The 14,517-nt window shown below is 35.8% G+C and overlaps 1 protein-coding gene and 1 pseudogene across 2 annotated transcripts in view; both read right to left on the bottom strand.

Annotated features, from left to right (window-relative positions):
- Positions 1-1,522: 1,522 nt before the first annotated feature.
- On the bottom strand, positions 1,523-2,553 carry LOC102989847 (uncharacterized; annotated as a pseudogene).
- A 4,716-nt stretch (positions 2,554-7,269) lies between these two features.
- VGLL3 (vestigial like family member 3) overlaps positions 7,270-14,517 on the bottom strand; it is a 44,363-nt gene continuing 37,115 nt past the window's right edge. For both annotated transcript variants that reach the window (XM_007114555.4, XM_007114556.4), the window contains exon 4: positions 7,270-9,865. In XM_007114555.4, the coding sequence (XP_007114617.1) occupies positions 9,822-9,865 (44 nt within the window). In that variant the 3' untranslated portion in view covers positions 7,270-9,821. The remainder of the gene's footprint in view (positions 9,866-14,517) is intronic.

Below are 14,517 nucleotides of genomic sequence, written 5' to 3'. Positions count from 1 at the left end.
ATAAGATTAATTAAAAAATCGTAGTATTTACCTAGTGTTAAACTATTTACATATTTTACTTGTCTTCCTAACTCTATGAAATAGTTATTTTAAATATCTTCATCTTATGGATGAACACAATGAAATTTAAAAAGGTTAAGGAAATTGTCCAAGGACATACAACTTCTAAGTAGCATCAGTAAAACTCAAATCCCGATTTTTAAAATATTGCTAACAGCCTCCCAAATAATGCTATCCACATGTTATTTGTGAAAACTCCTTGAGATACATTCATGTACTGTTCATGGTATATAGAGGACTTTTAGTACATATCCCTTCCTGTCTCTTTGTATCTACTTTTTGTTTTCTCAAAGCAGTTTTCATCTTTTTATTTCACTTGATCTTCATCTGACCAATAGAGAAACTTTGGAAATTTGGGACCAAATGATATCAACAAATTTCCGTGGACCTGGTCTTAGGACCCAGGGTTTCTCCTTTTACATTTACCATCTTTTCTCCTCTCGAAACCTGTCAAAATCCTGTAAGAAGTGACTTATTTTTAACTTCTCTTGAGTCCTCTCTTCCTTTTTAGGCTTTGGGTAGAAAGGCATATGCTTATTTTCATAAATGGATGAGTGCCTTGATAAGAACCTGATAATACACACTTAAAGTGATTACTCTGATCTTTGGAATCTTCACGGCAGGATGACCACTCTCAAGAGGACTTTCCCTCCCCTCGCAATGACAAGCCTTAATGGAATCTGGCCTGAGGAGTGTCTGGGCTGTGTGCAGGGCTGGTGTCAGAGCAAGTGCAAGCTAGTTCCCCGAAGCTCAGCCTTTACAACATAATACAACTCAAACATTCCTTCAAGGCACCGCCCACCTTTTCCAGTGGGAATCTACTGAAATGATTCTCTTGGAAGCAGTGTGGAGGAATGGGGGAAGGGTGTTAAGTAGGTGTTTTCAGAGGAGAGAGTGGATGGGTGAGTGGGTGGAGACAAAAGGGGGAAATGACAAGTAAAGATGGAAAAAATAACCACTACTGCCACCAAAATATTCTGCTCAAGGAATGAGGGAGTACACCTTACAGCTGTTAGCACTGGTCAGCATATTTTGCATATTTACATATACCAAGTATTTCCAAACAGATTTGTGTTTGTTTTAAAATCCCACACAGAGATGTCTGGTAAAGCTGTCACTGTGAAAGGGTTATTTTCTTGGTGATGTTTGCAAAACTGCTTTCAAAATTCTGTATAGACAACATAAGAGACAGAAGAGTCACTGTCATTAACCACGTTAGAGAGAAATCTGGACTGGTCCATATACCCATCAGACAACATTCAGAGTGAAACACCCACATTCTAAGGCAAAAGAAAACGCCTGGTTGGTTGAAGCCAATTTTTTATTATAACTTTTGGTTCAATACAAAACGAAAGACAAAACATCACCCAGTGATCCTTGGTTAGTCCTGAACCCACCAAAGTGTGATTTTCTTAGTTACTGCTGACTCTCCTCTTTGATTTAGGAGTTGATTTTTTTTTTTTTATGAAAAAATGCTAACACTGGATGGATTTCTCATACAGCCATTTTCTTTTGGAAACATAAAGCTCCACAAAACCACACATAGCCCATTTGAAAAAGATTAGGGAACTTCCAGCTGAAGGAATGGGGTAGTTTCAAGCTATATTTTCCTTTTAGCAAGATCCACAAGAAAAGGATAGAGTGTTGTGCTTAAAGGGGAACAGATTTTGTGTCTTTTGGCAAGATATTAAATCCTCTGTTGCTATATTTGGCTTCCTGCAAATAGTCTTTTGTACAAGCGCAAAGCAAAGATCAGTGCTGGTGTTCTTCATTCAGCCACAGCCAAACTTGGTATGGAAAGTAAAACAGTTGGGCTTATGTGTTGTTTCTAAGAGATTCTAGTTCATTTATTGATCAACAGCATTCTCGAGTCTAGGTACCTACTTTACACATTAAATGTATCAAAACATGTTTGCTTTCCATGATAGTTTTTCCCCTGCTTAACTGATAACAGATGTAAGGATTCAATCTGGACAGAAGTGTAAAAGCTTTACCAATGTAGTCATATATGGATATTTAGTCAAATGTGTATAAGCAGGTCAGATGAGATGCTTGGAGACTTAGGACATCACACGATGGGCATATATTCCCAAAAAAGGAAGCAAAACAATTAAATGGTAGTTGATTGTCCCCAGAGAAAACACACTTCAGCTAGGAAGAATCTGTACCAGATGTCCTGCTCACCACCCCCCTGAGTGCCTGTCTGACATAAAGACAACATAACCCTTTGGATTCGAAGACACTATAATAACCACATAAATGTTTGAAATAGCAACAAGAATTTCCTTTATATGCAATTATTTAAGTGAATGTAGATGAATCCTATACAGATGACCATTGCAAACATGGAACATGCCTTGCTAGTTCCAGTGATATATTAAACCCTCTTAGATTAAAAGGCTGATAAAAATTAACGAAATCTAATAGTAATTGTGGTAGGTTAAATAATGCCCATTCAAAATGTTCACTTCCTAACCCCCAGAACCTGTGAATACGTTACCTTACATTTAATGACTTTTAAAAAATTAAGAACCTTGAGATGGAGAGATTATCCAATGCAATTACAAAGGTCCTTAAAACTTGTAAAAGAGAGGCGAAAGAGAGGGTCAGAGTGATCCCATGTGAGAAGGACTTGACCAGCCGTTGCTGGCTTTGAAGATGGAGGAAGGAGGCCATTAGCCAAGGACTCTAGAAGCTGGAAACACCAAAGGAACGGATTCTCCCTTATATCCAGAAAGAATGCAGCTGACAGTTTGATTATAGCCCACCGAGACTGGTGCTGGATATTTTATTTATAGAGCCATAAGATCGTAAATTTGTGTTGTTTTTTAGCCATTAAGATTGTGGTAACTTTTTACAGCAACATAGAAAACTGATTACACTTGTCTAGTCTAAATATGGCAGACAGTTGAGAAGGCTGTGCCACATTATTTCACCTGTGATGATGAAGGTCTACTAATTGAAATGCTGATTTACAGACTTTGCATTTTCACATTACAAATTCATTTAATAAGAAAATAGAGGGCCCCTGTAGAGAAATTCCAGCTTCCTTTAAAAATAAAGTCTTGGACTTCTCCTTTCCAGGTGCACTTCTTCAATGTCAATGAATTGTCAGGAAAGTTTTGTTTGTTCTTCCACACTACTTAGGGAAGCTCCATACCAACAAATGTAAAAGCAAAACAACAAAGTACACCTCTCCCAAAGAGTTAATTGATAACTTCAGAAGCATTGTGTTAAAAAATTCACAAGCCTCCTGCTATTATGTAATTGATATAGCCCATTTCACTTGCTCTTCTATTATAAACACTTGTTTTGTAACCATACAATCCTCACTATAACATATAAATCCCTTGGCTGTAGAAATTAACCTCATTTAAAAAAACTAAGGTGGTTTAATTTCTAAAGATATTTGTAATTTGCTTAATTGAATAAGAAGAAAAGAGAGAGCTTTAGTTAATTGTCAAGAAATGCAGACAAAACCAAATTGCTACATTAAAATATAAACATTAAGTTCACATTAAGTTATTTATTGAAAAAATTGAAGATGACATTTGTTTTTATTACAAAGTCCCCCATCATCTCATATCATCAACATATAGTTATGAGACCTGCATCTGAAGAGTGAATAGAAATACAAAAATGTCTCTTCCTCCAACCCCATGATAAACAACAACAAAAAATATGATTTTATAATTAGCTTGTGAAGCGAAAAGTTTTATGAATTACATATATTTTGTAAATTAAGAATGACAACAGAGCTAAGATTAGTTAATTTCTCTTTCTGGACATGTAAAATGAAGATAGCATAAAATTGCCCACAAAACTAATAAATCTGGAATTTTTTTGTATTTCAGGGTTGTAAGATACCATTTATATTACAAGTTTTCAGTTCACTTAATCAAGTGACAAATATAAAGCTCATCATACTATGTAGTTTTTTTAATAAAAGCTTTCACCTTATCTAGATTTATGTGATGAAAGCAAATTGAATCTATGTTTTCCCTTTCAATATATGCACTTTAAAATACAAAGAATTCACATGAAGACCCTTCCCCATATCGCATATCCAGAAAAATGTATGGAATAGTAATTTTAAATCAGATACAATATCCAAGATTGTAAATAGTCTAAGAAATTAAATCAAGTGTGTAAATAATCATTAATTTTTCCCCTAGCCACAGCATAGAAAAAAATGTACACCTCTATCAGTATCTCCTATCAGTAAGAGACATTAGAAAACTTCACATCTTATGCATATACCAAAAAAACTAGTTAAAGAATATTGTATTCTAAAAGAGCTATTCTTAGGGCAAAATTTAGTAGTCCAGAAATTGTTAACAAGGAATCTAATCGATGATGACGTGGCATTTTCTAGGTATCACTGTTTATTTACACAAAAGAATTGGTAAATTACACTTAACTCAATTATCATTTCTTGAATCTTTAAAAGAAGATTTAGATAATTGTATTGGATCAAATTAATTGGCATTTTCAAGAGAACATTAGTTTGATCAATTATCTGAAACTATAAAATATTTTTCCAACAGACAAAAAAGCACAATGGACAATAAAAGGAATAAGAAAATTATATTTTAATTATAATGACTATTTCTATACTTTGGAAAGTGTATAGAGGGAAATTCCCAGCGAGCACTGAAAGAAAAAAACCTACTGAAAATTCTGAAAGTCTGTTCTGTGCCCAATCTCCACGACCAAGTTACCAATTAATTAACATTTTGAAGCTATTAGAACGGAGGCTCCCTTGCAGGCCTCACCCGTTCCCAACTCTCCATTTGTGTGTAGTTTACATATCCTTCTTCAACATACATTATTTTTTTTTAAATTTTATTGAAGTATAGTTGATTTACAATGTTGTGTTAATTTCTATGGTACAGTGGTACAGCAAAGTGACTCAGTTATACATATATATATTCCTTTTCATGTTCTTTTCCACTATGGTTTATCACAGGATGTTGAATATAGTTCCCTGTGCTATACAGTAGGACCTTGTTGTTTATCCACTCTATATATACTAGTTTGCATCTGCTAATCCCAAACTCCCAGTCCTTCCTCCTCCCACCCCACCTCTCCCTTGGCAACCACAACTCGGTTCTCTATGTCTGTGAGTCTGTTTCTTCAACATATATTATTAAACTAAATTTTTACCCTGATTTTTCTAAAATGACTTAAATAATAGTTTTAAGGTTTAATAATAGATTTAAAGGATTCTAGGGCCATGTTTTTAGAGAATACATTTTAATTTCTCTCTCAAACCACCTAACATTTTTTGAAAGATATGTCTTTTATCCTGAAGGAGGAAGAAAACCAACTGAGTCCTTAGGGTCCTGTCCATTAAAATTGGCAGGCTGATTTCAGTCCTGGTCTCACAGTTTCAGATTTTCTGCTGTCCTGTCTGCTGTGAAGGTGCTCAATCACAGGAATTTTAACAGCCATCAGTACCCCTTTGTAACCACAATGGCTCAAGTGAACCCTTTCCATCTTCAATAACTGACACAGTGTCAACATCTGCTTCCAATGAAGTTGTTTCTTTTTTTCTCAAGTAGAATAAATCTGCTGACTGAGATCATAAAGGGTTGGGGTTTTTTTTTCCTCCTCTTTTCATGCAGAACATTTTTTCCACCATAGTTTGCAATTTTTTCTCCAAGTCAAGTAAAAAAAATGGGATAACTTCAAAAGAGATGTTTTTATTCTAGGTGCTAAGGAAGCCCAAAATATAATGAAAAAATTAAAACTTTGGTGATTTCATGCAACTGTCACTTTAATTTTGGGGACAATAATACACGGGGTCCTGGATGAATAAAAGTTTGGAACACGTAAGAAAACTCAGAGTTGGGTCTACATACCACTAAAAGGTTAATTTATTTTCCTTCATAAACAGCACACTAAAATAGAGATAATTTAGAAATTTACGTTTTATCTTCAAAGTCTAGTAGAAGGCAAAGATTCTCTTGCAACAATTTCTTACAGAAAAGCACAGTCACATCTATTTGATTGCTACAGAAATGGGTGTGGAAAGTAAACAGAAGTGATGTTTGGGAGCTCAATTTTATGATTTACTTACTCAGCTGATAGGTATTTGTGGTATCTGTCATTTATTGAATGTCTACTATGAGCCAGATGATTGAGTGTATATATATGATTTCCAGCCTGCCAGTTAGGTATTATTATCCCACTCTACTCATGAGATAAATAAATGAAGTACCAAAACACACATCTAATTATGGCTAAACCAGAATTCAGAAAATGACCTAATGTCCAAGCCAATGTTGTTGGGTTTTTTTTTTTCATTAATTCATTCTACTTCTCTATTTATCCTCTAGTCAAACTGTAACATAAATACTAGCCTTTTCTACCTCTTAGTACCATTGCCCCATTGGCTTAATTTGGCAAACATTACATAACCAAGGGGCACTCAGTGAGGGATAGAATGCAGTTTCTAAAAATATAGTTTCTGATTGCCATTTGTATAATGAATAATGAGCTCCTCAAGGGCACAGTTTATGCCAGTGCCTAGAATTTTTTTTAAAAAAAAGGTTTTTACAACATTGAAGAAATTAATTTCTCAATTATTTGCAAACCACTTGTTATCATTTGCAAAATGTAGAGCAATCCCGGCCATTTTTGCTTAAAATAGTAACGTAAATAACTCTAAGAGGAAAGAGAGAGGAAAAAAGCTAAAGGGGAAAGTTAGGAGGGGATGGTTAACCTTCTTAAGATGAAGCATTGATTTTTATGTTCAGAGGTGCTTTTCAAATAAACAGTGAGGAACCAAATAACCTATAAAGATCTACCTAATCACTATTTTGTTGTTTCTTATTTCATGATAGTTTAGTGGTTGAAGCATAGATTAGATGGCAAATCAATGAGATGATTTTCTAGGGTCTAGCTCACAGATCTTTAGAAAGCTTGAATAAAGCCTACTTTATAAAATAACCAAAGGTGGAGTGGTTCCAAATGAAATTGGGGAGGGAGATGGTAGCCCTCAGTAAAGCAGTCTGGAAGCCTCCAAAATTAACAGTATCATTTTGGTGTGAGAAAACCAACCCAGAGAGTGACAGCATTTTAAACTTAAACTCAGAATCATACTAAATTACAACTCATCCTCTTTTATGACTTTGGTGGTAATAGTAATATGATTGTAGCAATGGGATGTGAGACAGTTACAGAGACAGGCACTCATCTTTTTGACTCACATTTTGATCCACTCCTTGTATATGCAAGGATCCAGTCTCTGTGATGTGCCAGCAACACCTGGGCCTGTTCTCAATGGGGTATCTCACTCACAAATCTCTCCTGTGTACAGCAGAATTCAGATCCCCAACATTTCTTGGGTCCTCAGAGCCAAGGACTGTTTTATCAGATAGTTACCAGGAGTGACACAGGGCAGAGTGTCCCCCTAAATTCAGGGTGAAGCTATCTAATTGTCAGCTCTCTCACCTTCAATTCAATTCAGTGGAGAGTAAGGAAACGGGCAGAAAGTCAATACGTTTCTTCTCATAATTGGGAAAATCCAATTGAATGATCTGAATGAGTTGGATTACAACACTGTTCTAAGAGAAACTGCAGAGGAAGTTAATAGGTTCCAAGGGAAGAGGAGGAAAATAAATATCCCCAGTGAGTCATCCCATGGGAGCTACTGAAGACTGGTCTTTGAGAATTCAGGTGGACACAAAGTAAAACAAATTTTATAGATTCATTCAACCTTGTGCTACACAGATTTAGGTAAATTACAAATAAGTGTATCAAATCAAATTGTAGATCAAAATGTAGATAATTTAACCAAGCCACTCCCTAGAAATCTAAGTTCATATCATTAGTAAGTGGAAGATTCCTTACATTTGGACCTCACATTAGGTTAAATGTGTATACTGTGTTAAGAGGAGTCTGGTTAAGAAGCAATATAGTGATGAAAATACAAGAGAGTGTATAGATTTATAACTCATAAGATGCACCAGGAAAGAAGACTATGGCATAAAAATAGAGTTAAGGGAAATATTTGAAAATTATCTGTGAGAACTCTGCCTAGCTAAGCAGAGTCTCTGTTGTTCTTATATCTAAAATGTTCACACATATGAGATACACTATTTAAGATGGAAAATGTATTTCACTAAACATTTAATTTCACATGGGTGAGGACAGGGATGGGAAAAATTTGAGAAACATTTTTAACAAACTAAAACTTCTATATAATACTACCTTTTTAATATGAGCCATCTCTGGAAGCAAATGAAAGAAAGAATGGACTTTACATTGAAAGTCCTTAAAATACAAATAACAGCTACTTTTATAAACCTAATCTTTTCCTAATAGCATTTTAATGATAATCCCAACTTTTTCTTATTTAGAGCCTGAAGGCCACGTCAAGTTGAATACTGAGTCCTCAGTAATAAATTTCAAACAATAAGTTGTCAATTTATTAACCTAATTTCAGTAATTGTAGTATAAATACCAATTTAAATGTATCTTGCCCCCATTTTTTTCTTAAAAAGAACTAAATCAACTAAAACCAGAGTTAAACAGACAAAAAAGATGCAAAAACTGATTTAAAATATTACATATGCAGTACATTATTTTTCAATTTAAAATGATGGGTAACACTCTCAGAAACAGCCATTGAATTAAAGGCTTTGTGATGTGTCTAGTACCTTCCCAAATATTATCCCTTCAAACTATCTTCAGGAAAAAAAAAATTCACTTAAAACATGGCAAAAACTTGCCATGAATGAATAATTATAAACAAGAAAAATAAGTCACTGGCACTCAAAGGTAGCATGATTAAATGTGTTTTTTTTTTCCAGTAGTTGGATATAAATTCTGGTTCCATTTTTCAAAGTCAGATGGACTAGAAAGATAATTATATACTCTAGGCAAACTCTCCATCTGATTGAAAGTTTATGCCAACTTTCTTCTTAGTCAACCTCCAAGCAGTCTTTGGGAGAAATCAAAGTAATGAAATAGCCTTTCTTTAGTGTGATCATTAAAAAACTTCCTTTTCAAGCTTCACATATAACTCAGAGCTAAGTGAGCTAGCATGGAATTAAATCTTCACTGAGATTTAATGTAAAACAATACCATATTGGCTTGGCTATGGTGCTACTTTTGTAAAAAGGAGAAACTATCAAACATTTGAGGTAAGCTAGAAAGCACAGAGCGTATCACAGACATCTTAAAGCCAAGCATTTTAAACATTTTTGCCAGTGCTTCTCTGAGAGCAAGTTCTTTAAACAGAACTTAACAATTGTTACAATATTAAAAAAAACCACATCCCTCAAAAATAGCCCATCAATGCTAAATCAAACTTTCTGTATTTTTACAAAAATAGATGCACATGGAGCTACAAAATTGTATTCCTGAAAGAATGATCATTTTCTTTGTGGTTCATCTTTTCCTGACAAGGTGGTTGCTTCAAAAAGAAAAAAAAAAAAAACTCAAAAAAAGTGTCGAACTGAAACAAAAATTAAACCATGTATTGTTAAAAGCAAGACAAAAAATAAAAGAGAATTGCACAGTTGGCAAAGGCTCAGATGAGGGAAGAAATAAACAAAAATGCTTTTCTTCAATGTCTATGACCCACTCTGCTTTCTCAAGAAAAGGCTCCAAACCAAAGTCAGCTGGATAACACTTCCTCTTTTCCTTCCATGTCTACTGTGTCCCACTGCAGAATGACAAACCCTGGCAGCATCTTTTCCCAGTGGGCCCATGGATTCACGCTTCAATCTAACTTGCTAATACTGTGTGTTTCAGTACCATGGTGAGTCCTTACTCTTGTCTTGATGCTGTAGACCTAGAAAAGGTGACAATGAGAAATAGAAAAGAATCAATATATGTAGCACTCAAAAATGGGCAAAATCTACAATGCACTACATAGAGAAACCAAAAAGACAATTGAGCTCACAATTTTCAAAAAGCCAACCGACACAGTAGGTGACAAACAAACTCTAGACTACAGCAGTGCTATTTGCATGGTACACATTCTTTACTATGGTTTTATCTTACTAGAGTAGGTGTGAATAATAAATAAAATAATATAAATGAAGATTTCTTACTTCTAATCCCAAAAGGAACTGATATGGGGGAAAATGATATAACTGGTCTTTGGGCATTTAGGCAGTGCTTCAGTTCATACTTTTCAGCAACCATCAAATGACACTTTTGGACTAAGGTAGTGACTAAACTTACTTATTTTTATTCCCTTTTCTTTCAGAAACTATTGAAGATGGCTTATAAAAATCCATATCTCAAAGCCAGAAAATGAAATTTACAGATAAGTTTAAAAATAGTAGCACAAAAGGAAAATACGTGAACATGTATGAATTCCAACTCAAAGCTAGAACGATTAGGACGAAGTATATAAAAGAGGAAACAGAAAATATGACTCTGATTTGGTTCTAATGTAGTCAATTGACTAATTTCTGAGGTGGGCAATTAGCACAGCAACTTCAGCTAACACTCACTTGAATCACTTTATTTTTGTCCTGAGGCATAACTGTTTGGAAGAGTGAAGACTCCAAATAATGGTTGTTCTTAAGTTGTTTAAAACCAAATACCAAATCATGAAGAGAAGGCTACTAATTGAGTAGAAATGCAGTGTGACTGCTGTTATGTGGGTGCTAGGATCCCAGGCTGTCTTCTTGATTTTTAATCTAAACCTGTTATAAGTCTGGGCTGGATGTCAGAAAATGAATGGTTAAATGAGCCAGTATGGTTTTCAATGTAATTGTCATTAAAACAGCTGTAGTGATTTCATTGCTTGTCCTTCAACTTGTTAAAGAATTTTATAAAACAATGTGTGTCATTATAAAACAGATACAATTAGTCAGTCATTGATAGGAGACATTAAGACAATCTACAAAACAGATTACATAAAGGGAGGAAGAACAAATAAAAGGAGTCAGAGAAGCAACTCATAGAACCACAAGGCACAATCTCTGGTTTATAGCATTTGTATCCTGGGTTTTTCAAAGCAGCACTTCTAGAATGCCAAAAGATTAGCTCCATCTTAAGTTTTGTCTCATGTATACTAGCATTATGTTTAGATACACAGTCAATAGTTTTCCTTTCCCATTTCAAAGGAAGAAGAGAAAGATAAAGAGAAGCAGGAAGAAGAAATAGAAGGATCTGGGATGTACCAATTCCCTCTAAGTTTGCTTTATTCATTTTCAAATAATTTTGTGGTCAGAATAATTTGCAACCTGACAAAGTCTCCATTGGGTGACTTTTATAATCTAAACCACCTTAACTGACAATCTGCTGACTGCATAAATATTTTTTTCATTATTAAAACGTCTCATCTTCTGTATGACTCAGTATTTTCCGCACTTGAAGACTACATCAATCTATAGAATGTCAGCACTGCAAGTCATGAATAGTGTTGGAATTATCAAGTGGTTTGAGAGTCTTTTTTTCTTCTTAAATAAAAGCAATGCTTAGTTTGCCTTGCAAAGACAGATGACTCCGTCCAAAGCATGTTAGCCTTTTTCTGTGGACAAGGATTACATTACTTAACAGAGCCCTAAATATTTTAACCAGAATAACTGGTTGGAATAACTTTCATTATAACTTCGTCTCTTCAGTTGTTTTGTTTCTAAAACTTTGCATTACTCCAAAGCAAACCTTAAAAAAATCAATTCATCTACGCCCTGAAACATATTAAACAGCTAATGTTGTCCTTTTGGCTTAGCTTCTTCTTAGTGATGGGACATAAATAAAATTTTTACTTTGATTACTAGGTATCTATACCTGTAAGTTTCAAACTAGGTATAAGTAAAGCACAAGAAAATGAACAACCACAGGCAAAAGACCCTACTACTAGTAAGTTGTAACAGGAAAGCAGGACTATGATCTTTCTTGTTAAACACTTGTTGAAGGAAGATCAGAATATTTAAGAATCAGCCAGTACACTTAGTTTTCCAAGTAAGGGTGAAAGGGGACAAAGTCATTAACCCATGATCCTTATGTGGTCTATATATATCTTTAATCCATGATCCTTACATGATCAACAGTTACTTGGGGTTTCCCCAAATTTTCTTACCAGAACACAAAACCAGTTCTGCTATTGTTTTGTTCCTATTCAGGCTTTTTTTGCCTTCTCAATTCCTCAACTCAAACCTATATGAAATTAGTTTATAACACACTCTGAAATCTGCCCACTGGCGAGCTGAAATCACCCATGTTTTTCTCTTGAGGTTAGTAACTCAGTTTTAGTTTTATTGTTTCGTCTGTGAGATTTTCCGTGAAAGGAAAATAAACATCATAACAATAATGTTAGCAAACACTTTCTTAGGGCTGAACATGCCAGACATTGTGCTGCTTTATGTGAAATATCTCATTTAATGCTTCCAACCATGCTAAACATATATATATATATATATCCATTTTACAAATGAGAAAACTGAGAGTAAGAGAGGTTATGTTAACTATTAAGTGGTAGAGCCAGGACTGAAAATAGGTGGTCTGATAGCGAAGTCAATGGTCTTAACCACAATGTATATGGTTCCCCCTATGCGGACTATATTGTCTGTAGGCTGTGACACTAGCCTATACTCCTGCAACTCCCTGAGTCAAAATCCTTTCATTAAATTAATTCGAAGAAAAGTCAATACACTTTTTTTCACACCTTTATTGGAATATAATTGCTTTACAATGGTGTGTCAGTTTCTGCTTTATTCCTTTTTGTACTGTTTAGAAACACCCTGATTTAACAGAACTGATACCAGTGTTAACAAAATAGCTCTCCTGTTGTGTTTTTTTAAACTATACATTTGAAAAGCTTTTCCCAAGACACAGCAAATGATTACACAGTAGTTTGTTATACTTCAGATGAAGACTACTCCAATCGTGTAATGGACATGCTTTATTAACTGATGTGTTTTTTTGCTATGTATCTTTAATATAACCACTCCTCCCTGCCCGCCACAGACCTCCCCAGTGCGAACACTGAAGACATAGGGTGGCCATTTGACTCATGAGGTGGTTGTCAGAAATGGGACCCAAAACTACTGAGCCTGCGCGTCTGGAGCCTGTGCTCCGCAACGGGAGAGGCCGCGACAGTGAGAGGTCCGCGCACCGCCATGAAGAGTGGCCCCCGCTCGCCGCAACTGGAGAAAGCCCTCGCACAGAAACGAAGACCCAGCACAGACAAAAATAAAAAAAGAAATTAAAAAAAAAAGAAAGAAATGGGACCAAAAGACAAAGACATCACATTGTTGGCTTCAGAGTTTGAGTCTGGGATGGAGTTAGGAGAAAAGCCTGAAAGGAAATGCAAGCCCACAGACCCAGTTCCTCCCTTCAGTTCCAACACCACCACCACCTGACCACCAAAAGAAAAGGGAAAAAAACCCAGACCCAGGAATAGAACAAAGGAAGTACGAACATAAGAAAGAAATATAGAATAATTAGTAGCAGGAGAGAAGTCTTGGTCACAGAAGATCATAATAGGATTTCCCTTTAAAATTTGAAGAATCTGACTATATATCAAGGTATCATAGCTCATTTTCTAGCTGGGATATTTGGGAGGCTGTTGCTTCACAGATTCATCTCTTGCAAAAGGCTCTGGGAATAAGGAAGTAGAGTGGCAACAGGGCGTGTCTAAGCCTAGAAAGCCTAGAAACTTCCCCCTCCCTAGTTTCCTTCAACTCCAATGTGTTTGATGGAAAGATCTTAAAGTTCCCATGGGCCCCTGCAACAATGATACAGAAGTTAGTTCAGAGAGATTTCTGGCAGGCTGCTACTACATTCCAAAGTAGCGGGTACCCCATGGCAGAAGATGTGGGTACCCCATGGCAGAAGAAATGGCACGAGCCACCCCAGCTGAGCACATTGGAAGGATGATCACAAATATTAGGAAGCTGAACTTGAAGTAATTAGTCATTGTCGGGGGAGCACTGTATGGAGAATGCACAGAGAAACAGTGGGGGGAGGGGATAAGTTTGCAAACAAAGGCCAAGATAGGAATGAAATGACAAGGCCAAGAGCAGAGAGCAACCTCTTAATCAACAATGTTCACAATGTGACAAACAATGTGATGCAACGTGAAGCAATCCCTAGGGAGAGGGTGAGGGAAGCATCCGAGAAGAGGTTTCAACTCTAAGTGGGACAGTGTTTTAAAAAACTGAGCAATGAAGATATCATTGGGCTGGACTATGAATACTCAGAATTGATGAAATTACTGTAGAGCACAGGGAACTATATTCAGTATCCTATGATAAACCATAATGGAAAAGAATATGAGAAAGAATATATGTATATGTATAACGGAATCATTTTGCTGTACAGCAGAAATTAACACAACACTGTAAATCAGCTATACTTGAATAAAGTACATTAAAAAAAGAATTGATGGGGCTCCCTGGTGGCGCAGTGGTTGAGAGCCTGCCTGCCGATGCAGGGGACACGGGTTCGTGCCCCGGTCCGGGAAGATCCCACGTGCTGCGGAGC

Source organism: Physeter macrocephalus, chromosome 1 (assembly GCF_002837175.3).
Source record: "Physeter macrocephalus isolate SW-GA chromosome 1, ASM283717v5, whole genome shotgun sequence".
NCBI lineage: Eukaryota > Metazoa > Chordata > Mammalia > Artiodactyla > Physeteridae > Physeter > Physeter macrocephalus.
This window is presented reverse-complemented; position numbering and strand designations above follow the sequence as displayed.